The sequence below is a fragment of the Gobio gobio genome (assembly GCF_949357685.1).
Source record: "Gobio gobio genome assembly, chromosome: 7".
Classification (NCBI taxonomy): Eukaryota; Metazoa; Chordata; class Actinopteri; order Cypriniformes; family Gobionidae; genus Gobio; species Gobio gobio.
The window spans coordinates 35,255,723-35,283,072 of record NC_137103.1 but is presented as its reverse complement, the minus strand read 5'-3'; the positions used below and the strand labels follow the sequence as shown (position 1 = coordinate 35,283,072).

The 27,350-nt window shown below is 38.2% G+C and overlaps 1 protein-coding gene across 1 annotated transcript in view; it reads left to right on the top strand.

The window, feature by feature from the left end:
- gtf2e1 (general transcription factor IIE, polypeptide 1, alpha) overlaps positions 1–14,808 on the top strand; it is a 28,496-nt gene extending 13,688 nt beyond the window's left edge. Inside the window, exons 3-5 of the mRNA XM_079821464.1 lie at positions 6,683–6,884; positions 7,338–7,570; positions 12,515–14,808. Of these exons, the coding sequence (XP_079677590.1) occupies positions 6,683–6,884; positions 7,338–7,570; positions 12,515–12,972 (893 nt within the window). The 3' untranslated portion in view covers positions 12,973–14,808. The remainder of the gene's footprint in view (positions 1–6,682; positions 6,885–7,337; positions 7,571–12,514) is intronic.
- Positions 14,809–27,350: the final 12,542 nt, after the last annotated feature.

The window sequence follows — 27,350 nt, the reverse complement described above, 5'->3', positions numbered from 1 at the left end:
TTCTTAAAGTTAATAAAGTTGGGATAACCTATTACAAATGTAATAAGTTTAATGAATTTATTAGGTTGTTTCAAATATTGAGCATTACAACATAACACTAGCTATAAGTAAATAATGCATATTATTCGCCTACTACTAATACCATATGTGGACGAGTGCCCTGAAGTGACACTGATCGATAATTTGTGCGTATACATGATGCGTTCACTCAAGCTAGAACTTGCAAGGCAGTGCACAGATACAGGGCGCATTCATTCTAGATGGAGCGCAAATTAATGGGAATATCCGCTGCTGCATCTTGAGACAGGCTCTTTTAAAATTACTATTTTAACTTGACACGGCGCATTAAAACTTGAGTGATTAACTCCTGTCAAGCCAGTCATGACGAAAATAGTCTGCGCGCTTATGATAACGATGGCAATCTGAAGGCAGCGCAACAAGACAAGCTTTGAGGTGTTTTTCATTCAACAAGTCTTTCTTAAGAAAAAAGTTATGTTCTTATGAAAATATTTGAGAACTTCAGAATTTTTCAAGAATTGCACTTAGGAACATTTTTATGAACTTCTTAGAATTTATCTTAAGATTTACGTGAATGTGGCATATCGGAATGATTTCTAAAGGATCATGTGACACTGAAAATTCAGCTTTACCATCACAGGACTAAATCACATCTTAAAATATATTCAAATATAATGGTTTAAATTTTAATAATATTGCACAAAACTGATATAGAAAAATGCAGCCTTGTTTAAAAAAAAAATCTTTTAAAAAATCATATCAAGTGCAAACTTTTGAATGGGACATGCATGGGTAATACTTAAGTTTTGTGATTGGTCAGTCATTTCCGAAGGCTTTGTGTAAATGCTATAGATACGCCCATCTGGGCATTTACTACAGATGTTGCTTACCCAGTGCGAATTGCTGATGATCATTTGTTCTGTCCTGAAAACCAATCCTTTCTGAATGGGGTTTAGGTGCTGTCTTTAGAGCTTAACTTGTATTGATCCAGAACATTTCTCCATATACAGTCAGTGGTGTAAAGTAACAAATTACAAATACTCTCGTTACTGTAATTGAGTAGTTTTTCTCAGGAATTGTACTTTATTAAAGCTACACTGTGTAACTTTTTTTTGTTTATTCTTAGCTAAAACACTTAGTTCTTTCAAAAATATATGTGCTCATTAATGTATATTTACTTCTTTCAAGTAATAAAGTATTCTCGTAAGTTTATAATATGCCATTGAAAATACATACGGGTGAGGGGTTCGCCATGTTGCCCCTCCATCTTGAAAGTACATTAGCCAAAGAGGGACATACCCGTAAATTAAAACTTCGCCTTTAGCATTTTAACACTCGATGGCACCGTGTCGAATGTGGACGAGGTCGAACTGTAAGCCATGTTAATCTTGAACTAAATCGGCCACCGTAGTTAAAACGAAATCGGAATTGAGAGGAACAGAAACTAATATTCACTGGATGGTGATATACCTTTTCACCGCTAGATGGGGGAAAATATCACACAGTGTAGCTTTAAGTAGTTTAAAAACAGTGTACTACTTTTACTTTTACTTGAATACATTTTAAGTGCTGTATCGGTACTTTTACTTCGCTATTTTCCCTAAACCTGCAGTCGCTACATTATGTTTATTTTTGTCCTGTCAACGTGATTGGCCAAGGCGAATAATAAGTCCTGTCTCCATGCGTTGTTGCTGGTTACTGTATGATGACTTAAATCGTGAAATTGCTCCGTGAGCCAACATACATCCTCATCTCAGCGTAGTTTATCAACTAAGCGAGGAGAGAACGCGTCCAAAGTTAAGTGTTTCTTAAAGGGGCGATACACTTCATTACAAATCATATATAAAACTCCAAAAATATACATACCAGCATAATTAAATCAAAAGACAATCCAATGAAAATCAAAAAATATATTCAAAATAAGAGAATCAGAGTTTTTAATAATAAAGAAAACATTTTGAGTGAAAATTATAATGTTGATTTTACACTCATTACAAGTGCATATTTTAATGTAACGTGTTCTCATGGCGATTTTTAAAATTGTAGTCCATGTATATAGCAAATAACTTTCATAAAACATCAGATTTATATTTAAATCAGGTTTATGTTTTTAATTACAAGCAAAAATAATCAGTGGTGAAAATTGTGAGTTACTTGATTCTGATTTCTGAAGTGTAGCCTATTCTTTTAACAGAGAAAACATCCATTGAAATTAAAGCAGTACAATGAATGCGTCTTGAAAAGAAAGAACTGCTTTTTTAACATAAAATTGTTAATGTACAACGCTTTGCAACCTTTTTTAATTAACCGCAAGATGAATGTTACCAGATTATTGGTTGCTTTCTCAAATATTACATGGCTGTATTTTTAGTGCTAGCAGTCAAAAATAAAACTTGGAGAAATATTAAAAAACTGTTGATCTCATGTTTTTTTTTGTTCTTACTGAGAATCATCCATAAAAGAGTAAGCTACAGTTTTAATTTGCAGGGTATAAGGTTTGAATAACATTCATAGCATACTACTCACTACTCACTACTCTTGAGTACTTTTAAAAGGGCTACTTTTTACTCCTACTTTGAGTAGTATTTAGGACAGGTACTTTTACTCTACTTGCACTACATTTTTTGACAAGTAACAGTACTTTTACTGGAGTATGCTTTTTCAGTACTCTTTCCACCACTGTATACAGTCATCTATATGCAGTCCTTCAAAGAAGAAAAAAATCAGTTTTTATTGTAATTATTTTTATTGCTTTAGCTCTGCTGTAATTGGAATCAATGTGGTACATTTGTCACAGTTGCACAGACTCATAAAAAAAACTTTATCCTCCCTCAAATGCTGAAATGATGCTGTATTCATCTTTTAAGGGCTGATCACAAAAGTCCTTTTGTTCTTTGGGGTAGACAACTGAACAAAGCACTGTCCTGCTTTCAAAAGAGCTCTGAATCACTGGCAAGAGTGCTATGTAATTTAAACCAGACCTATTCATTTCTCATAGATAATACAAAAACTATCAACACAAAGAACCAGCCCACTTCTCTCTGACAGAAGCCTTAATGTATGCCTGCACACTAACAGCGCTGCGCCATGTTCCTTTAGATCACTGCTACAATGTGTGTATGTGCCGCTGATGCACACTTTGCCTGAAAACAAAGATGACAACCAGAGTGTGTGCATATGCCATATTACTAAATTGTGTCCAGAGCTTTGGATTTGATCTACAGATTTATTTTGACTGGGGAGCCTCCAATGACATGTGGAAAGAAAAACAGATACCTTTTATTTGATATACTAGTATTTTGTATACTATTATTTAACTATAAATTCCCTTTATGTGCAGCTGTGGGTCAGTGGTCTTCCTCAATTTAAAATGCTTTCATCATAACTAACAGTGCAAACACGATGTGAATAAGAGATTCATTGTGCACTGTAGATAGCTAGCTTCATTGATTATAACAGGAGTTTTTGGCGGGGCCAACGATGTGATTATATAGAAAGTAGGTTGATCTTATTCTGCAGAGGTGGTTTTTGGTCGCACCATTATATCATAATATGACAAAATCCGAAACAAGTCGTTTCCGGAGCTTTCATTTAATTAAAAGGAAGCTTTTAAAAATGTAAAATTAACAGCACGGCCGATACCGATATATTGTGCATCCCTACTGTTTGGTTTGATTAAAACAAACCCTTGTGCGATTGCTCTGTTAGTGCGGTTCATTTGACTAAGTGTGAACGCTGCCATTCGAACCCTGGTGCACACCAAACAAGAGGACCAAGACCACTGAAAAGATGGTTTCGGCCCGCTTCCAAACAAGCTCTGGTGCGATTCGAATGAAATATGAACCCAACTTGGACCAAAGGACAGCATGCTCAAGCATACCTGTTTTTTTTTACCATAGTCACGATGTTCGGTGTACAAGCATCAGAACAGCATCTCCTCACAGCAGATCTTTGTTTGTGTGTTGCCTGCTATTTTGACTCCTTTACAAATTTTTTAAGCTCTTCACGAGTTCTCAGCTGGTCAAAATACCATCATATGGAGGCTACGCAGTACGCACATACAAAAAGCGCATTTAGCCCAGCATTGTTTTGGATGTTCTGTCGCGAAATATATCAGATTGTCAACATATCCCTATGCCTTTAAGTTCGAGTGTTAAAATGCCATTGTGAATGCTAAGCGGACCAAGACTAAAACAATATATATATATATATATAATTATTATTATTATTTTTTTATTTTTTTTCGTCCAAACCAAGCGAACAAAGTGAACCGAACTAGTGTGAACTCACCTTAAAAGTTGAACTTCTGTTAACTTGTGCACTGCGTTTTTAGAATCCCTTTATGTGCAAGACACTGAAAAAGCGAGCGCAATGGTCAAACGCGTCAATCTTGTGCAAATCGTGTGAATGGCCCCGAATACATCTGCTGTTTTAAGCCCTTTATTTCTTCACTACATGATGTTTGTATGTTTTTATAAATGCGTCTTGATATTGCTTTATTTAGGCCTTTTAAAATGCAGCCTGTTATCTCAGCATTTTTTATCGCTTGTGCTTTTTCTATGTGTGTGTGAGGACAGTGTGTGTGTGACCAGGAGGGCTGCGGTAAAATGTTCCCTGCGCACAGGGCTTGTCGATATTTCTTCTGGAGCTGTGTCAAATGTGATGAAGACTTTTTTTTATCTTCCCTTCACCTGAATGTTTTTTTTTATTTTCTTTTTACAGCCCCTCTCTCTCTCTCTTTGTGCTTGTCAAATTGTTTTCTTTTTTCGCCCTCCACTCCTGCATTGGCAGAGAAGACATCTGTAGTAAAAAGGCCTAGCTGGAGGTGATTGTTTTTCAGCAGCGCTTTCACAGAATTTGTTGTCAACTTTCCAGCAAAGCTTTTAAAATGGAAATTGCGGCGAATCGTTTACTCGTTTGATTCCCCTCAAGGCCAGAAACTCGGAAGCCGTCATGCACTCAGCACAACAACATGAGATTATTTCAGCGTAAAAAAACATACTGCTGGTGTGTGTTTTTGATATCAAAACATGTACATGAGTAGAATGACATTCTAGATAAAAAGCTACAATTAAAGGTAGGTCACAATATCAGCACCATCTGTGACTGACCATTAAATGCTAAGTACACACATATGTAAAATATTTAAGGCGTGTATTTTATATTCAGCTAGTAGCTGGTGTACACCACACACTCATACACAGGGCCCTGCTGTGTGTGTTCTTGTCAGAAGGCTGTAAATAACTTCAGCAGCAGATGGCAAACCAGACCAGCTTCACTTGCTGTGGAACCGCTAGTGAATGTTAGGGCTAAGTGTGTGCTTGTGAATGTTTGTCCTTGTGTCTGTGATTGTTTTTTCTCTTTCCTGTTTCAATAATTTTAGATGGTCGGCAGTGGTTTTGGCTCCATCCTCTAGATGGAATGGAGTTGAGTTGTAACTGTAATAATTAGGCCTTGGCCACAACCTGTTACTTGAATATACAAAATAATTTAATGCACAGCTAGCTGTGTATTATTCCGCTCATAATGGTCCATGGTCATTTCCCAGCCTTGACAATTTAAAGCTGCTATTGTATTTTGAAGCGCAATATTTTACCGGAAGGACATTTATTTGAATTAATTATCAAGAGAGAGAGAGAGAGAGAGAGATTTGTGCATCTGTTCAGCGTCTCTCTCTATTAACAACAAAGCTGTGTTTAATTTCTCTAAAATAGTGATGTTACCCCCTCGTTGCTGGGAAATATAATGTTGAGATTCACTAGCGAAGCTGTTTTATATGCAGCCATGGTCTCTACTCAATACAGAGTATTAGTTGACTGTTGGGTTAGGGTTAGTAGAATAAGTTGAAATGCACTTGCAAAGTTAATTATTGTTAGTAGAATGTCTAGTGGGGGACCATCAAAATAGTTAGTAGATATTAAGCAGACATTCTACTAATACTCTGACTGGTAGTTGTAAAGTTACTTATAGTTAGTAGAATGTCTAAAGTGGACCAATGAAATAGTGTTAGCTCACTGTTTTTTTCTGTTTTTCTCAAATAAATAAATTCAGCTTTGGTGACATAAGAGACTGCTTTCAAACATCAAAAAAATAAAAATAAAATCTTAACAACCCCGAACTTTTGAACAATATTGTATTTGTAAAGTAATTAATTGTATTTTTGACTCAATGTGCAGCATTGACCAATTACAGCTAGTCAATTAAAATGGGAGTGATCTTATTTAGCCAGACTGATTTGTTGTTGGTTTAAAAACTTGGTATGGTGACGACACCTTCTCACCCCCCTGGCCACTGACATGAGTGGTTTGAGACCAGCAGGTTTGAAAGACAGAGGCTCATTTTCTGGTCCAGAACTGGAAACGCCAGAGGATGGGGGCCATATTGGGCGCTGGCTCCAGCTCTGCAATTGGCACCATGTCTGTGGGAAAGGGTACATGGGATCCCAGAATTTGGAGCCCCTGGCTAACAAGGAACTGGAGATATGGAGCCCCTTGACAGGCAAAGATTTTCTGGGCTCCTACTTCCAAACCGAGTGACCCAGAGGCACCAAAACATTGTGGATGGGGTCGATGTGGTGTAGTGGTTAAGGCTCAGGGAGGATGAGCACTGTTACCGTTTCAACACTTGATATTTTGTATTGAAGATCTTCTCCTTTCAAACACAGGAACATTCCGCTGTACCTTCTGTCAAACAGAAGTAGAGGAAGACGAATCGGCTGTGCCAAAGAAAGACGCCCGCACTCTGGTGGCACGATTTAATGAGCAGATTGAACCCATCTATGTATTGCTACGAGAGACGGAGGACATCAACTTGTCCCATGACCTTCTGGAGCCCGAACCCTCAGAAATCCCAGCACTGAAACAGAGGTCAGCTCAGACTTCAGTTATATACAGGCTTTTGATATAGTTAACTAAAACTATGCAAAGTAATTTATTTTAATGGTTTTTTTTTTAATAAAGCTGAAATGAAATATCAATATTTGATGAATTGAATGAAAATTAGAACTTGATGAAATAAGTACTAAAATGACGACAAAAAAAAAAAAGAAATATTAGGCATACACACCACAAAAAATTACTGAAGTATTATGCTAATTTGATGCTTTTAAGCTATAATATGTAAATAATAGTAAAATATCATTCATAAGAGATATTGTACACTCAGGCAGTTCATTATCCCAAAATAGACCATTTATTTTTAACTGAATAGAGAGACTTAATTTTTTTCTACTTTTAGTGGATAAAGGATGCCCAATATTAGTCAGGTTTATGTTATATGAACATAACTCTTTAGTAATCTACCTCTGCTATTTTTCACAGTCGGGAACGGGCCGCCCAGTCCGCAGCAGCAGCAGGGGCAGCTGGTCGAGAAATATGGAAAACCAAAGGCTCGTCATATGACCTCTACACACAGAATGTGGTCATCAGCATGGAAGACCAGGAGTCTCAGCCTGGTCAGATCCCTGAGGGCAAAGCCCCCAAAGAGAGGCCCGTATGGCTGACAGAAAGCACGGTACAGGGGGCGTACAGTGACACAGAAGCTCTGAAGCAAAGTGAGTCACATCAACTATATTGTTATATCAATATTATATCAATATGAAAGCATTCTTTGTGGTCATGGCTGCATATTAACACTGTTTTGATGTATTTCATGATTTGCCTTCTTATTTATTGTTCATACTCATTGGTCTGAATGCAGTGTCAAACTAGGTATAAGGGTGAGGACTTTATTTGGTTGAAAAGGATATTTCACACTAGGGGTGTCGCAATATACCGGTATTGACGATAACAGTGATATTCAAAGCACGAAATATCGACATCGTGTTAATTTAGGGTGTGGCAATATACCGGTATTGGCGATAACCACAATATTGAAAATGAACAGGACTGGTATTATAACATGACACGTAAATACTCCGGTGTCCCGAGTCTGACTATAGCCGTGTTTTTTCCTCCCTCTCTATTAGCCTACACACTGTTGCAGCCATAAAAATAGTTCAGCTTTGTTTGTAATGTCAAATTTGTTATATTTCGTTTCGTTTCTTTATTAAGTTAACTTAGAAAAAATGTTTGGGGCAATTTTCGTTAGTTAAATTAAAGTTTTAGTTTTTTTCCTAATGACCAAGCGGCCAGCGGCCGACAGTGAGTTAACCGCATGTTTGATCAATTTATCCTCTCAACTTGTCTTGCCTATAATAAAATCCATATATATAAAACAAGCATATCACAATGTAAGTTTAAATGTTTACTATCACCACCACAGTAAAAACGCATTTTTGACAAGCTGAGGTAGACTCGCACGCAACGGCGCCTGCAAACGAAACTGGCTACACAATCTAAACTATAAAAATAAAAACATACATTGTCTTACCTTATACCTCTCTGCAAAATGAATATAAATCCAATCTTCAATTTCCATTCTATAGGCTATGCAAATTCAGTTCACGACAACGAAAGCAACAGATATGAGTTGTATTTCATTTATCGGCTCATTTCAAGATCAAAGGCCGTAATAGGAGAACAAGCGACCTAAGCACTGGTAAGAGCATTTAGTCTCATTCGTTTTAATGGAGACTATTGTGTTTTTGAGCATCTGATTCTGAGCCTTGGGCTACTTTCAGTTTCACTTTGCGTCTTTTCTTGCATCGTCTTGTAGTGCCCCCTCAGCACTCGGTGCCCTGCGCGCAGCGCGTGGTGGGAGCGGTGGATCATCTGAGTGATCGGATTTAAATCCGCCTCGAAAGAATTTCGGAATACATTTACTCTGATCTCTTCACAATATGATTGATATATGATCAGAGCAAACGATTGAAGTGAGCAGGTGTAAAAAGGCCATAGCCTAACTCAGGGGTAGGCAAGTTTAGTCCTAGAGAGCCGCTGTCCTGCAGAGTTTAGCTCCAACCCTAATTAAACACACCTGAACCAGCTCATCAGTGTCTTCAGGATTACTAAAGCTACAGGCAGGTGAGGGTTTTTCAGGGTTGGAGTCAAACTCTGCAGGACAGCGGCTCTCTAGGACCGAACTTGCCTACCCCTGGCCTAACTCTTGCAGCTGCGCTAAAGTAACGCGGCGGTCAGAGTCACCAGTCAGAGCCAGTCGACGGTCGCGGTCTCATAGTTTCTTTTAATTAATGAAAAATGTCTATTCTTGTATTTGTCTTTGCAATCTAGTCATGGCCAATATCATTTATGTTAATATTTATTCATCATCATACTGTTGAACTTGACAGTATTTTCTCTCTTGTTATTTCATAGGGAGCTTCAAAGACAATTTATCAGTAACAGAGTATTACCCTGTTTATCATTATCCAATTATGTTTGTTGGGTAAAAAATAAAACTAAATAAACAAAGTAAAAATGTATTGGTAACACTTTACAATAAGGTTCCTTAATTAACATTAGCTACATTAGTTAACATGTACTAATAATGAACTGCACTTATTAATCTTTGTTAATGTTAATTTCAACATTTAATAATGCATTATTAAAATCTTGCTAAAATGCACTGTGAACTAACATGAACAAACCATGAACAGCTCTATATTAACTAACATTAACAAAGAAGATTAACTAATGCTGAACAGCGGTTGTTCATGGTTAGTTCGTTAACTAATGCATTAACTAATGTCAACTAATACAACCTTATTGTAAAGTGTTACCAATTAATTTGATAACTTTCTCCCCAAGGTTTCTATAGATATCGCGATATATCGATATCGTGAATTTTTTTGGCCACAATAACCGTGGTGTGAAAAATCTGATATCGTGACAGCCCTATTTCACACTATTGTCACTACAAACATCTTTGATTTTACGTGGAACACAACAAGAAATATATAGCTGAATAGCCAAGCTGCTTTTTTAATACAATGACTGCCAAATAGGGGTCTGCTCGGGATAGATTTTTTTTAGTCCCACTCCCACAAGATTCTGCCCCACTTCTGCAAAAAATAAATGTTGTCCCTTTTCCATCTGCAACTTTTTCCTGTTCCCACTTGCAAAAGCCCACAGGTATAGGTCTGCATGGATTTTCCCATAAGACGCCCATAAGATTCTGTCTATTTTTCCACTTCCCCCACACAGACAATGCAAAAAGAAGGTGCTTTTCCTTGCTGCCATGTATAATAAAAAAACAACAACAACTCTGTGCTTCTTTTTTTTTGCTCAAACAAAAAACACAAATAACATTCTGTACATTAAAACCATCTTGGGCAACACTCTGTTGTGTAGCGTCCCACAGTTCCTGCAGTAATCTTGTGGGAGTGCAGACCGCTACTGCCAAGCTACAAAAAGGACAGAAAAGTACCAGAAATAGTTACAATATGTCCAGACTACAAGTGCTGCAACGCCACATGACAAAAGCAAATACAACCCATTATAATCAGTGATGCTGGCTCAATGAACGTGACAAATTACTGACAGTAAACTAATGCCCCATTCTATTTCTGATGTACTCCCAAGAGCTTGCGCTACTTCTGACATGAAGAGCAAATAGATTTGCAACAGTCCGCTTTGTCACGTCCAGTGTAGACAGCCTCAAGCTTTTGCTGCGCGGCAACTGTCAAGTTTTCAATAGCCATAAAATAACATTGTGTGAGAAATATTCACATTTAAAGTCTTGACTTCCACCCGTTCAAATCTTGATATGGTCCAAAACTTTTAGTTTGCATATTCAACACCATTAAAGAAGGCAGAAAAGAAACCCAATGTAAACTTCAATGATTCTCAAATTTGTAAAGGTCCCATGGCATTAAATTTCCATTTTATGAGGTTTTTCAACATTAATATGAGTTCCCTTAGCCTGAATATGGTCCCCAAGTGGCTAGAAATTTTGATCGGTGTAAACCGAGTTCTGGCTGTCTTTCTCTGCCTTTGAGAAAATGACAGCCCAGACGAGCTGATCTTGAATTTTCCTGTTATGACATCATAAAAGGAACGGTTACCTCCCTTTCCTCCGCCCAGAGAATTTGGCACGCCCATGCGAGCGCCATATTTGTTTGTCCTCAAGAGATCATGGCTTGTGAACGAGTGAATGCTGGCAGTTTCTCAGTGTTTGGATGTACAAATGAAACAGAAGTTTTTTCAGTTCCTTCTGATCTGTGATCAGTGATTTCTGATGTGTAGCTAATTATTCAAGTTCACACAGAACTTTATTATTTGTGCACACGCTGCGGCTTCTCTCTCTCCCCACACAGAACGGTGTTTTCGTGTTTTCTATCTTGTGAGTCAGTGTTTTTGTCTGTCCTCGTTGCGTCTATCTGTTCTAAAATGTGCATACAGTTGTGAGTTTCTGCTCAACATCGGCAGAGCCACGTCTTTAGAGATAAACCTCACGCACGCCGAAGCTCGGGCTGCACTGACCGGTCGGTCTTCAACATCACCGACCCCCAGTACTGCATCTCGCCCCACAGCGGAGGCGCCATACGCGGCACGAGATTAAGCAGAAGAAAAAATCTAAAAATAATGCTATAATCAACACTTACTTGTAACTCGTTCATCTCGACAGCTGTAATGGTACATTACATGTGTTACAAAGTTGGTAGAATAAGGAGGAAGACGGCTCGGTGTGACTGGGACTCTCAGATACAAACAAAATAAACTTCACTCCCACAACTCAGTAGTTACAATATAACTTTGTTAGCAATCGCTCCGTGTCTGGTCCACTAGTGATGTCCGGTTCGCGAACGAATCGTTCTTTCGAACCGTTTTTTTTTAGTGAACCAGTCGAACCAGTTCACCAAATCGGACTGAATCGTTCTAAACGTTTCGCGTCTCGAGTCAGCGCTGATCCATCATTTACTAAAGTTACTAACTTTATGACATGAGTGACAGTCCCTCCGACTAGAAATAAACGAATAACCTTAAAGTATATCCTAGTAACTACAACAGTTCACTGAACTGAGATGTGCTAAGAGTACTAATGAGAAGTGAACTCAGGTCCATTTGTCTCTCTGGCAGGCTCGTTCCTCATAGACCTCGTTAAACCATGCCTCCGCTACAAGATCTAATACTCATTTCAAATGTAAAGATGTCAGCCAATCACAACAGTGGGCATTTTTACTGAAGTCTCACAGCAGACACGCCCCTTGAAACTGGGCATTCAGCCACAGGGCAAACGTCAGTATTGAAAAAATGCCTTTTATTTCTAAATTATGACATTTTATGATGTAAAAATCATACTAACAATACAAGTACACCTCAGAATACATTATAAAATAAAATAAAAAATCCATGCCATGGGACCTTTAATCATTAATGGGTTTGGAAGTGTGAGTGGAGTTTGAGAACTATAGGATTTGAAAGAAAGATTGTCATCAAAAAACAACTGAAATTATGGCCTGTCTCTTACTCAAAGCCATAGTATGGCTTCAGAAAGGACTTGGATTTAGAAAGATTAGCACATTTAGGGTTAAAAAAAGTGGAAAGTAAAAAAAAAAAAGATTGCATCTGAATTTATTTATTTATTTATTTAATTAATTTTATTTTTTACACAACAGCTGACGAGGACCCTATAGTTACCCAGGAGGTCATGGCTGGAAGAGGAGCCGCACAGGATGAGAATGAGGAGGTGATGCAGGCTCTCCTCATTCATGAGAAGAGGAGCGGAGCCGGTCCAGGAGGTGCCATCGTCCCCAGACCGGCCGCTCCAGTGGCTAACGCCAGCGACTCTGACAGCGATACCAGCGAATCGGATGAGGAGTCTTTGCCCCAGGCTCCAACCCACATGGTGCACAACGCTACAGCTCTGCGGCCAGGTAAACAAATGGATGAGGACGAGGATGAGGACGACGAGTTTGAGGAGGTCGGGGATGACCCTGTGGTTATGGTAGGGGGAAGACCCTTCCCTTACAGGGAAGTGAGCCAGAGACCCGACCTGGTGGAACAGATGAGCGCTCAAGAGAAAGAGGCGTACATTGAGATGGGCCAGAATCTCTTCCAAGACATGTACTTCTGAGATCATGTCTGTCTGCATAACATTCCTTCTTTCTGTATCTCGCTTGTGCCCCGTTTTTCACAGGATCCAGTTTCGATTCGTCTCCTTTGCACACTTTATCTCAAACGGTGTTGTGCGGCGTGCCAGAGCTGAGAGATGTAGTGTTATACCCTTTCACTGTTCTTTTTATTCAACCCTCTGCCATATTCACATACAAAAATTCTCTGGTGCCAATTATACCGCAGTATCACGGTTGTAAACAAGAGTATCACACATTTGCAAAGACACTCGCACTGTTACTTTTTTCAGTATGTTTGTGGTCTTGCCACATTCAGAGACTTCCTATTTTTCCTATTATTACTATTAAGTGTTGTTGCCTGTAGACCTGTAGGATGGTTTTACTCAAAAGAAAACCCCAAACCGAAGGGCTCTGAGGCTTTTTTGACAAGCTTGACTTTTGAACGACTGAAAGCGGCATACTCCGTTTTGCTCAAAGCTACAGAGACATGTCTGCATCTTCTTGCTTTTGCGTCTTTTTCCATGGCTCTTCTTTTTTTTCCCCCAACAGTATTTAGCAGGGTTTGCATTTTGAAAAACAAGCGTTTTTCTTGCGACTGACTGCCTTGACGTGATATTAAATGGGTTTTGATGAGATATGTTTGTTTAGAGTGTGAATGCTTTCCTTTCTCTGATCTCTGCCTCAGTGGATATTATTCACTTCAGTTTGTTTATCCATAAATGGAAAAAGGATGCTTTTTTTCAAGTTTGTTAGATCTTTTACAGTAATAAAAAGCTGAGTGTAAAAACGTAAGCGTGTGTGTTTATGAATAACTCAACTCAAACCCAAAGATGAATATGAATGAAAAGACGAACTTCATAAACAGCAATCCTGCTGTTATATTACATTTCACTGTGTTTATTTTGTCTAGAACAGCAGGTTGGTTTTGCAGTGACCGTTTCCAAAAAATGTTTGAATTGACCTCTTATATGTGACCATGTAATTGAATTGGGAACAGAGTCTCCGGGGATGTGCTTTGGTGCAGCTGCGGATGAGACGATGCGGGAGATAAATTCTGTGGTGCGTAGATGCGCAGCCAGAGAGAAAACGGCAGTGCTGCTGTCAAGTCACATTACAGGTGCAGCACTGTGGAGTCAAGTATGGGTATCTGCAGCTCAGAGCAGAGGGTGTGTCTAAATTGGGGTGTGTTTAAAGGTTCATGAACTGGAAGTTATGGCTTTCAAAATCTTAAAAATAAAACTTTTTGGAAAACGAAAGAAAATGAATGTTATGAGATATTTGAGCTTTTGCACTATTTCTGGGTAACTAGTCAAATGTAAACATTTACTGGTTATAAAGGGTCAGATGCTGTTGCCTCTATTGAAGCGCAAGATGCTCCTTGAATCATGCTTAATTCCTACTGGAAAACATGATCCATGTTTTTCCCCTATTATTTCATCGAGTTCATGCAGCTTGAGTTCTGCAAGGCATGTTCATTTTTGTTAGTGGTTACACTTTATTTTAAGGAGTCATTGATTGTTACAGTGTATAAATATAAATACATTAAGTACTGGGTAATTTTTAGTAACTACATGTACTTACTATAGCGTTATGGTAGGATTAGGGTTTGGTTAAGGGCTAGTTGCATGTAATTATGGATCAATACTGTTGCTATAGTAAGTACATGTAACATGTAACGAGGACACTGTAAAATAAAGTGTTACAAATAAATGTTAATTGCTGTCACAGCCAAACAAACAAATATATTTTCATTATTATTGGAAAATGTTACATTTCTAAATAATTGTTGATTGGGATTTTGTCTCTGTATCACATTATGAAATAAATGCTTTTCTCCTAAACACATTGGTGTTAGACACACGTCCTCTTCCAGGCAGATTTGTAGGCTAACTTCTTTAGTTGATTGTAACTTCTTAATTATTATCCTGAAGGTGGAAATGGGGATTTTCAATGCATTAGCAAATTTTCTTAAAGCTACTTTCTATTTTGTGAAGCTCAACAATCGTTTGTTGCACATCAGAACTATATTCTTTGGTTTTTCTCATTGTGATAAATGATTAAGGACATTTGGCCTATGTGTTTCCTCATATTTACTCTTGTGAAATTTCATGTTCGTAGACAGACAACCTGGTGTGCTAAAAAATAGAAATAGACTTCAGAGATATTTTACTCATAAAAGTAAAATACTCATGGCCAATGTGTTTTGAAGTTGCGTTTCCCCCACTTTCAATTATTTTACTTCATTGAAAGGTTTTTGCTCATTTAAATGAAAGATCAAAAGGATAAACATGCATATTTATCTTTACAAAGTTATTTTTTATGAACCTTGGTGTCAATTACTCAAGCAACATATAATGTTTCTTTTTCAGAAATCCAGTGGACAAATACATGGTTTATGAAAATTAGACTTGAATTCATAAATTATATTCGGATCTCCTGATGCAAGTAATATTGTGAATATAGTCAGGTCTACTAATAAGACTCCCAAAAAGTTAAAGAGCAGAAGTGGGTACTGTGTTTGCACATTTCAGCTGAATTCAGTTACCATGCCAAAACCTCTGTTTAACATATAAATGAATCTCAAATGAAAAGGCTTTTATTGGATTTTGCATATTTATGAATCTTGTATAATGTTAGCTGACCTTGTTGTTGTAAATTACTTTTTCCTCGTTCCGTGTCTGTGTTCAGCCAGACTGCGTTGATTTGGCAGACCCTGTTCCAATCTATTTATTAGCCACATTCAGCATTCATATTTTACTCCCCTTTTTTATAACCTCAGCTGTAACTGAAAGGCATTTCTCAGATGGAAGATTCAGAGAAGTCTCGATTATTCCGCTGTTTGTGAGGTCAAGGTGTTCTGGGCTTCATGTTTGTTAATGTGTTTATGTCTCCCTAACACAGCTGTAGCGTTTCATCTAGTACATTGGACTTTTTCTTGTGCTATTCTTGCTAGCAATGTAAGGAGGCATTCAGTATTTTCCTCCACTGTAAAAAGTTTTACCCTTAGAAAAATTATAATTTTGATACTTTCATCTGTGGAGAAAGGTCTTTTTTTCCCATATAATGAAAGTCAATGGGGTCCTCCAATATAATTTGGACCCCAGTGTTCATCAGACGAAAGTAAGTTGGTCATGATTTGGTCATTTTTGGTTGAACTATAACTTTAAGATTTCTCATTGTAGCATACAAAGTTCAGTCAGAATCGGCTTATGGACATACTGTATGTGTACATTTATATTACTGTGCTGCAAGTGAAATGAGAAAGTCAAAAACAATCCTCCATTCACTGCATGTGAACCATCTTTTTGGTGGAGAGTCATATAGGGGGATGGGGGTGGGGTGTGTGTAGATCTAACCAGTTGTTCATGGGTCAATATTTATTTATTAGGTTGCTTTGCAGATTAGTCCTGTTTTTATCACCCTTTCGTTCTTCACATTTTTAATGAAGAACACACAAAGGAGAGATGAATTCATGGAGGTTATTTTTGGATCCGATGGCCTTCTCTATTCAATTAGGAAAGCGCACACACTGTCATCTGTCAGTCATTTAAAAGCCATTAGCCGTCTCCTGCGGCTGCTTCTGCTGTGTCCAATCTGAACATGTTGCTCTTTAACTCACGGCCACTCCGTCATTAGTTACGGTGGATTGTTTACCTCTCTCTTTGTTTACTTCCAAACGCACTAATTAATGTTTCTTACATGGAAAGCTGTGGGTGAGCTGGAAAAGGGGGTGTTAAGGCGTGTAACTAGATAATTATATCCACACAAACATGTTTCAAATATTTATGTCCACCTTATTTTCTCAAGTACAATATAAACAAGGGCATACTGATATATAGGCCTACGCTACCTTTCACAAGTTTGGGGGTTATGTTGAGTTTGAAAGAAGTTGCTTATGCTCAAACAAGCTGCATTTATTAGATAAAAAATACAGTAATACTGTTACAGTTTTGTACTTGATTGAAAAATTATTCAAAAGCATTCGAAATGCAACAGTGATAATCACAATATTTGCATACTGAATTGATTAGTCCTCCTTCCGACTTTTATTTTCATAGTGAATTGTGATTTGGTCTATTTTTTTGAATATTACACTCCATTTCTCTCTTTCTTTCTCTGTTTATGTAGGTTCATAACTATAACTATTATTAAAACTAAAACTAACACCTTTTTTTACCAGCTTGCAAGCACTGATCTTTTCTTTCAGGAAATGCAAATCTAGTTGCATGTGCAATCAACAATATCAAATATTCAAGAAATAGAATGGCTGCGTCCGAAACCTGGAAAATGCTGCCTTCGTAGGACACATTTCAAGGCAGGAAGGCACCAAGGCACGTCCGAATCTAATGTTAGCTTCACTTCCGGTCTCCTGAGAAACCTTCATCGGATCGATTTTTGAAGGCAGCATATTTGTATCCTTCGCTGCCTTTGATATCCCATAATCCTGTGCTTTCCATTCTGTGACAGTTGAGCTGAAAAAAAAAGATGGCGTCCCGAAAGTTGCGTTTGCTGGTCAGTTTGTGTGTAAATGTAAGTTTTTTACCAACATTTTCCACTTCTGATGTCATTTCTAGCAAGAAATATTCATTAAATATTTATTTAATTCTCACCAAAGCTCTCTCTATTTTGCTGTAGATAATTAAACTGTTACACTGCCTAAGAAGTCTGTCCGAAATTAGCTTTGTGAGGTGCCTTCATGCACAAACGCTGCCTTACAAGCCATTGTCTGATAAGGCAGCGAGGCAACGAGTCTAGGTTTTTGGATGCAGCCATTGACAGCCAACTATGCCATTAAAACACATACAAACTGTAGGCTATACTTGTATCTGTTTCACTCTCTCTATTTTTAAAAACTGTACGTTGTTCTTGTTGTGATAGTAAGTTAAAGTTACTGTTGTAAAATGTGTAGAAAAGACTGTATTGGTGTTTATGAGAGGCTCTCTAGTATGTGTGATTTTGTGTGTCCAAACCCACAATTAGAATTAAAGAGTCTGTCACTATTAACAACAGAATGTTTATTCATTTATGCCACCCTTGACAGTCGTGTGTGTGTGTCTGGTGTGTGTGTTATTGCTTTCTCCCAGGAGTCTGTGCCTTTTAGAGTGTCACAACATGTCAGTCTGTCCCTGGTGACACACCTGCCGGCCAGCAACACAATGTGTGTGTGGTAATTTACACAGCCTGAGGGAAGATGTTTCTGCAATATCATCCCCTGTTTCATACACACAAACACACCCAGGATATCTCCTCTTTGAATTGAACTACCTCTCAATTGGATCAAGTCTGGTTTTGAGGTGTGCAGTGGCCACACATAAAAATATCTGAATGTCACCGCAACATATCAAAGCAAGTGGCATTTATTTTACACCAAGTGTAAATTGCAACTAGATTCTATTTACACTCAGTGAAAATAACATATTTTCTTTGCGATAATTGAAATGGCATACTAAGTGAAAATAGTGATATATTCTATTTACACCATGTAAAAGTAGCAGTTCTTTGCAATATGTGTAAATAATAGATGCTATTTATACTTTATTTTGACCGATACATACTATTTGCCCCTCAGTATTGTTAATAACATAGAGTGTAAATTATTATATTTATTAAAATCAATAAAAACCCTCCCTAGACCTATCCCTAACCCTACCCAATAAATGCTTTTGTTATTATTAAACATTTTGTTAGTCACTTTATTTCCATTTGTAGAACATTTTCTTAATTTTTATTGAAAGTAAATGCCGTTCCGGTGTGATATGTGATAGGAAAAGAGAGAAAAGCGAGCTCGGCAAAAGGCGGATTCGAACCCGGGTTGATCGCGTCAAAACTTCGATCTTTAAGCCTTATGCTTTACAGACAACGCAACACTGAAAATGTTGACCCATTATGTTTTTAATGTTGTTTTCCCCAACAGGCATTGTTAGGCAGTGCTAGTGCGAATAGCACTTGCCAACAAGGCACGCTATTTGCACTTATAAATAGACACTCCGTTTATGCAAAGAAAGAGAGCACAAATACACTTTTCAAGCAAAACAAATAAATAAACTAGGAAAAATTTATTTGCTAGGATTTAAATGATTAAAAGTTGACTTCAAGATATATATTTTATGATTGTGAAATGTTAGCGAACCATCTTCATAGTTAAATGTGATGAACTACACCTGTGTGGGTTTGAAAAGATCTGACTTAAGTCACCTTAAGTAGCTACAAAGTAATTACAAAATTGGCTACTTAATTTAAATATTCATGTACACTTAATGTTATAGGTAATTTTAGGACAGACTGAATTGCATGTGGATATTCTGGTGTTTGGCAAGAACATCTAAAGCAGATTGCAGTACAATTTTATTAAAGGGACAGTCTTTCTGGAGGTTTGAGAAGTAGTAAGCATTGTAGTAAGGAGGCATTCCATTTTTTTTCCTTGTAAAAAGTTTTACCTTTAGTAAAACGTTTAACATTTTTGAGGTTTACATTTTTTTTTATTTTTATGAAAGTCAATAGGGTCCTATATAGATTGGACCCCAGTGTTTACCAGACGAAAGTAAGCCGTACAAGTTTGTAATGACATGAACTTAAGTAAATGATTGTCATTTGTGGTTGAACAATCACTTTAAGTAAGTATTTGCAGGTATAAATAATGCTTCCTTCTATCTTAGTTTAATGTTCAGACACTATAAATAAGCCATTTACTTCGATAAAACAGGTTTAGCAACTCATTTGGAGCAAACTGTAAACCTAAAATTGTATGAGCTTTTTTGAAAAGTTAAATTTTAGGGATATTTTTAAGGATAACATTGCAGCTTACGGCATGAACACACCCAGGGCAGGTTTTAATGAACACATATACCCCTTTTCCACCAAGTCAGTGCTGGTGCTAGTTCGGAGCCAGAGCCTAGTTTCAAATCGGTTCTTTGTGTTTCCACACCCAAAGCACCAGCTCCGAGCCAGGAAAAGTGGTTCTTAAGTAGCACCAAAACATTGCTGGCTGGGCTAGAAGGTAAGAACCGATTACGCCAGGTGCTGGAGCGGGGTTACTGTGACCAACAAGACGAACACAAACTTGTGACCGCCATTTTTTAAATAGCAGCTAATGGAGCTAACACCTGCTGCTCAAATCTTCGTCTATACAAATTACGGCGAACTGCATGAATGCGTTGGATTCGCTGTGTTTCCGTTGTGTTTTGATGCCGATGTAGGATCGTAAAGCCATGTGGATCAATAGTAACGCAACATTTGCATTGTTGATGGAAGGCTTGTTCGCAGCGGTGCTTTGCAGACTGATCGCCGTATGACAACGAGTCCAACGAGAGCATATGACTGCTTATGCTTTTGATTCACTCATGCTGTATTTTGATATCAAGCCTGGTGTGTTTGTGTTTCCCGTTGCCTCGCTAGTGTTGCTGAGAAAGATGAGACGTATACAGTGACGTAAGACCTGGCTCTGTTGTGGCTCTCAGCATGTGGAAAAGCAAACGGTTTTTAGAAGGCTCCTCAGTCGAACCAACTATGAACTGGGACTAGCACTGGCTCTGAACTAGCACCCGGTTCATTCTGGTGGAAAAGGGGTAATAAACTACCCATCTTGGGTTGAATGAACTAATTCCAAACTGGTTTTCTGAAACAATGGCTGTGTCCGAAATTCGGAATGAATAATGACTTCAAGGCCGCTAAAAAATGATGTTCTAGTATGAATATGTGTAATATGAATGTAATTGGAGGTAGGGGAGCGCGGGGCACAACCTAACGCGGGGTTAGTTGTAACACGCATGTTTTAACCCTTTCCACACATGCCAGAATGACGAAACTTTGTGTATTTACCAGTTGCCATATCAACATTATTTAGAGAAAAAATAGCGCCATAATTAAAAAATCTCTGGAAGATATTACTGAACATGTATTTAACCATAGCAAAAGGAAATTTCTTACTTAAGTTTTGTTTTCTTCTCTGTTTTTTGTGTTTATTTAAAATAAGACAAATCCGATATTATTTTAATCTTATATCTGTTATTTAACAGTTGAGATCGTTCTTTAATGCTGATCTAACCAGCAGAAGACACGAGTCGCGGTTTAAATCCCAGTTTAAATTTTGTTTACAAAATATTTTAGGTTGTTTTGTACATATTTTTGATTATATCAGGTAACATTTTAAGCTGTTATTTGGTCATGTTACATTGTGCCCCACCACTTGTTACAATGTACCCCACCTATGGGGCATGTTGTCACATTTCACTTCCATTCTTTCGGGGTAAATCAAGAAAAAAGTATGCACTGTATTAATGAAACAAAACCACATAATTGTACTAGACATGTGTGCAATTAATGTGGGAAACAATAAAGACTCTGAACCCCAAGTGGATTTACACAAATTGAGAAAGTCAAAAAGCGTTAGGTTGTGCCCCGCTCTCCCCTACTAAATTTGCCACGTTGTCATTATCATGTGACCTACCAGCGTCAGTTACGTCGCTTCACTGCTATTCATAAATCCTCTCCAGTGGCCTCATGGGATAGTAAAGTGTCCATCGTATGCACACTTCAGAATCTCGCCGGAAGTAGTAGATCGATTCGGACATACTTCTTTTGTCACATACTGTTTTTGTTGGGAAGAATGCAATTTCAGACGCAGCCAATAACTCTGAGCAGTGATGTCATTGTGTGGCCTCATGGGAGCTGTATTCTGCTCTGGGGCAAGTGTTTCTATCATAAACATGCAGTTCCTGCTATTGGATCCTGATGAGGGAACAAAACACCCTCGGAGCAGGAAGCGGTCTATCAATTAGACTTCTTAGTTTCATCAATGAAAACTTAGGCTATGTTCAGAATGGAATACTAGCATACTGTGCAGTATACACGGTATCTTACTTTCTAGTAGAATGTATTACAATAGCATGTAAAATTGTATGAGGCATACAAAGATTTCAGTTGCTATGTTATTGTCACATGTCCATATTACATTATATGCTAATTCGGTGAGTTATGTCCATCTTATTGCATTTGTCATTCATTTTACTAATTCAAACTCTTGGTAGTCCATAGCCTGACGTTGTCATACTACGAACCATGGAAAGAAAATGCCTCTGCACTCAATTGGATAGACCTACAACCAATCAGAGCAATGGAGCGATGCATAGTTGTCAACAGAACTCAACTGCACGCATGCTGAAGAAGTAGAAGAAGATGAGTGTGAACGATTTTTGCTGGTGTTGTAAAAAAGAATTTAAGGATACACGGAGTACTTACCAACACGATCATCATTTTTGAGAGAAATAGTAAAGGTGAATGCATATACGAACGAGTTCTCCGTTTAGGATTAGAACGAATTCAACCCAAACGCTCTTTGATGACGTACTGTTTATCATCTGTCCATCAACATATAAAGCCCGCCCTGACAATTTAATTGGTCCGAAGAGCTCCTGTTCGGGCATTGTTGCTCCACAACGGATCAAGTCCAGACCGAACTTCCCGACCTCACAGTTGTGGGCGTGGGCTAAGTTCGGCTGGCATCCAGGCTAGGTAGTCCAATCAAAGAATCAAGAAAAAGTTATTGCATTATGGGAATTGTCACTGGGGCGGTACCCTGACAGCTGCTGACAGCGTTTTAGCTGAAGGAGTCCAAATTGCCTCTTATTTTCTATGCTGTAAATATTATGGCCACAAAACTCAAATTGGGCTAGTGTCCAATCTATTTCTATCAGCAAAAGGCAAATGTGTTATCAGTCCATGAAAGGTCACATTTCATATTTTCTCTGTTTGGATCTAATCTGGGTGCCCTCATTAAGGTCTAATTGATGTCAGTGTGCAATTATGTGAGTCAGTGGAACGGTGCTCATGTCGAGAGGAAGCGCTAGACTCACGCTTTTGATGTCAAAGCCGATCTCGCCACCGAATCTCTCTGAATGCAGCATCTGCCCGCAGCTGAGCGATACTAATTGTTTTGATACCTCATGTCAGCTCGAACTTGCTGTGTCTGAAAGATAGAAGGAGTAAAAGAGAAGGATATTTGGGATATACAGAACAGTGTTCTGAAGTGATACGTCTGGACATGTGAGACTGTTGATAGTGTAACGGGTTTATTTATGAGTGCTGCAGGTTCCATAACAATATCTAATTGGCCTACTTACATTTCATGTAAATTCTTTTTTTTTTTTTTAATCTTTATGAGGTCACCTGTGGGAGCAAGAAGAAAAATAAATTAGTTTAAATGCTTGAAAGTAATTAGTTGATTACACCCTTCCATCCTCGGGAGATACTCAATGGTGAATGCTGTAATTATTTAAATTTATTTAGACATTTGAAAATATAATTACATACAGTCTCACAGTCTTGAGTTCCAGAGGAATGCCTTCAACTTGCTCTAGTTTGATTGAAGTATCATAAATGCCTAAACTAAACCCGCTGTTCATCTAACGCAGCGTTTTTTCAGTCATGGCACCCTTTGAAAATTTTCAATAATTACGGAAGCCTCCAATCAGGAGTAACATTAACAGATAGAATAGCAGGCAGACTGAACTGCATCAATAAGCTCTTGTTTTACATGACAGACTTCGGGTGCGTAAAAATGAAATACAGACTAATCAATTAAAGTTACTAAAGTTAATCAGTCAAGAGCAGCACAGGATTTTCTCTTTGTCTTTTGTTGTTTGATTAACAGTAACAACATAGAGAGCAGCACGTTTATTAAGCTGCTTTCACTCAAGACCAGATGCACGTATCCAGACCATAGACAGTAAAAGAAATGGATACGGCGACCCCATAGACTTCAATGGGAAAAAGTGAAGTCAATTAGAAGCACTCACTTCCTGGTGGCTGAGCGTACTGCGCAGTCTAAGACTGAGCTTGACGATGTAGATGTGACGTGAGCAACCTGTCTGACAGTTGTAAGTCCTCTAGAAGTTGTGCAAAGTGAAATCTGAATCACATCGTTGAAATATTTTGTCCCGTTGCTTTTGGCTCTCTATGGGCTTCTCCCCATGCTTCTCCCTTGACTTTATCAGACTTTATGCCTCCACGTCCCCCCCATTGCCTCATAGACAGTAAAAGATTGCCTGCAAGCTTCTCCTCCTGTCTATAAGGTAATTTCTCTACTGTGCGACAGAGTCGTGTGGTTATGACGCAATCGTTAGCCTATTTTTTTACAAAAACAGCTTCTACGGGGCGATAGTGTCAGATACAAGGTAATGGTGCCTTTTATACATTACCGTGTTTCTTTAGAAATAAACACTGGTCAAATGGAGTCTTTAAACGCCTCAGATGTAAAGTGTTTTGCTGTCAAAGTGACGCCAAAATGAATGGGAGTCAATGGAATGCTAACAGCAGGTGATGGCTTGGTTAGCAATGGCTGCCCCTATGGAAGGTACGGTTTCCGGGTTCTGGATTACCCCCTTGATCCAGACAGAGCGACAAGCGTCATAATCTGAAGACCACGCCCACCGGGGGGGAAAACAAGCAAACAAGCTTAAAAACACTGGACCAAAAACCTAGAAGTTTTTATAAGCTGTTGACCCAAAAAAAACGAGCGTTTAAGGACACACAAGTGGATACAAGCAATTGAGACAGAGCGCGACATGTTATATTACACTGAGAACTACGCCCACTGGAAGGGAACGTAATCAGTGACAGGAAATATAATATATAAAACTGACATTTGGATATTTGACTTAACAGTGACAAAATGTTTACTGCACACGTAGGCATACTGAGACACACTGAGTGTCAGGATCCCAAAATGTACCCATTCTTCCTGCTAATGCTTCACGTTTTATTGCCTGTATCCACTTTTTTCTCCTTAAACGCTAATTTTTTTGGGTTGACAGCTTATAAAAACTTACTTCTGTGTTTCTTTAGCTTGTTTGCTGTACACCCTGTCACATAGCAGCTTTTAGACATTGTTCTATTTTTTGCTATAAGACAGAAATGACAAGGAGGCCGCTTCATTCAATACAAAGTCAATGGAGAGAGTTGGATTTCCCCCCCCCCCCCCCCCCAAGACGGACATTGTGACGTTATTTTTCGGTGTATTTAGCCATTTAAACACATTTGGCACTCGCAAACTGAATGAGAGGCAGCTTTATGTGCATGCTTTGGATGTGAGCGTGGGAATGAAAATGATGCGCACCCCAGCAATCCTGCAGCGAAATTCAGACCAACCTTTCTTATGATTTGCAATTTTACTATCCATTTGTGTGTGTGTGTTTTTGTTATTACTGGAGACATCAGAGATTGGTAGTATATGATAAATGCTTATATACGCATTTTAGCCATTTAAAAAGGTTTGAAGGATTTTTACATGGACGCAGCACCCTGGTTGGGAATCACTGATCTAACGTATCTGGCTGTTTAGATAATCTTGTCTGTCCAACATCTATATGGTCTTTATTGGAATCAATTATTCAATCAATAGATTCATTGTTCAAGCAATTGAATGTTCCGCCCACTGATCAATATAGTAATCAGTCAGACCTTCACACATCAGGGCAAAGGACCACTAAATAAGGAATCTTATTACGCATCCACGTCATAAATGAAATGAAAGAAGTTGATCTGTAGGGGAATGTGAGACTCACAGGCGCATGTCCTTGTATTACAATTTAATTTATGAACCTCCAGCATTAAATCACATATAAAACATGCACATGCAGAGATGCACAGCTGGTGGCACACGCATACGTGACCCCCTGATTTATGGCCGGACAATTGAAGGTGGTTCTGTGGTTAATGTAATTTATATGTTCTTTGGGCCACACCTCTTCTGGTTAGAGGTTAGCCATGTGGAAAGACTGTTCAGGATTATTGTCTATTTAACCATGACCTCTAAAATGGTAAATGCTGATGCAAGCACCAGGGTTTACGATGAAACCGTGAGCAATGCAATGCACGCTGCATATCACTTGATCATCCACAAAATTTTCGGATTTTAAATGATAAATAAATAGAATCAGATAGGCCTATATCTTGCTGGCTCAATTCAGATCACACAATTCTTGAAGGGACAGTCTATTCAAAAATGTTATCATAATTTACTCACCCTCACATTTTTTCCATGGAACACAAAATGTGAATTAATTTCAATATAATGAAATGGAATGAGGTCTGGGCCCGTCAAGCTCCAAAATATAAAAAATCAACACAACAGTTACATACATTTTGTATTATAATTACAAATATGTATATTTTAAGTCTCCTGAGGCCATATAAGCTCTGTGTGAGGAAGAGACTGTTTTTTTTTATTATTTAAATTTGGGCCAACTTGGATCGGTGCTGTTTCTTGGGAAAAAGGGACAGTTAAAAGAGAAATTCATCATAAAATTGAAGGATTAGCTTTTAGATGATGTTAAGCAACATACTTTTGGCTTCTCTTTTCACATGAAGCAGGGAAATATTTCAGTTTGATTTAATGTGTGACAGTATAATGAGATTATCATGTTTTATATATGCTAAAATCCAGTAAAAGCACATCCACTCAGAGAGGGAGAAAAAGATAAACGTCACTTACGGGTAATGGATTTCAATGAGTTCAACAGAGAAGCCTAAAGGGATAAAAACTGACAAAGCAAAGCAAAGTGTTGCAATGTGGCACTTTAGTAGGGAGAACCAAAAAGAAATGCAAAATATACTAAAACTTTTAAAACTCTCTTAGGAAATTATAGTAGCTCTAGTTTCAAGTGCAAGCTTTCTGGCATGAGATTGTCATGCCAGATTTGGCCTCACAGCAAGTCTTGAATCTTGCCTTGACACTATCCCTTATCAACCTTATCCCGTGCATGAAAAGACAAACCATCTATAATAGAAGGAAAGGAAGGCAGGCAGATTTAAAGAAATTATTAAACCTTGAATGAATATTCTTTCATCATTTACTCACCCTCATATCCAAGCCTGTATGACCTGTGTGCTACATTCCAAGTCTTGTGAATTCATGCGATAGCTTAGTGTGAGGAGCAAGTCAAAATTTAATAGCACAAAGATGCATCGCAATCACAGAGGAGCTACGCTCCCAACATCTCTCTTTTCAATCAATCAGAAGATGTGGAAGTAGGTGTCAAATAAGGTTAAGCTTTTACACACACTCAGTACTGCAATGTGTTCCTATATGAAACAGTGCTGTATAGTCCAAACCTTTAAGGGTTAGTTCACCCAAAAATGAAAATTCTGTCATTAATTACTTATCCTCATGTCGTTTGACACCCGTGAGACCTTTGTTCATCTTCGGAACACAAATTAAGATATTTTTGTTGAAATCTGATGGCTCAGAAAGGCCTCCATTGGCAGCAATGTAATTTGAATTCACAAGACCCATAAAAGATACTAAAGACGAAGCATGCACGAGAATATGACGTAGAGCCGGCATTCGGGGATCCAGGAAATGCACACTTTAGCCCCATTTTGA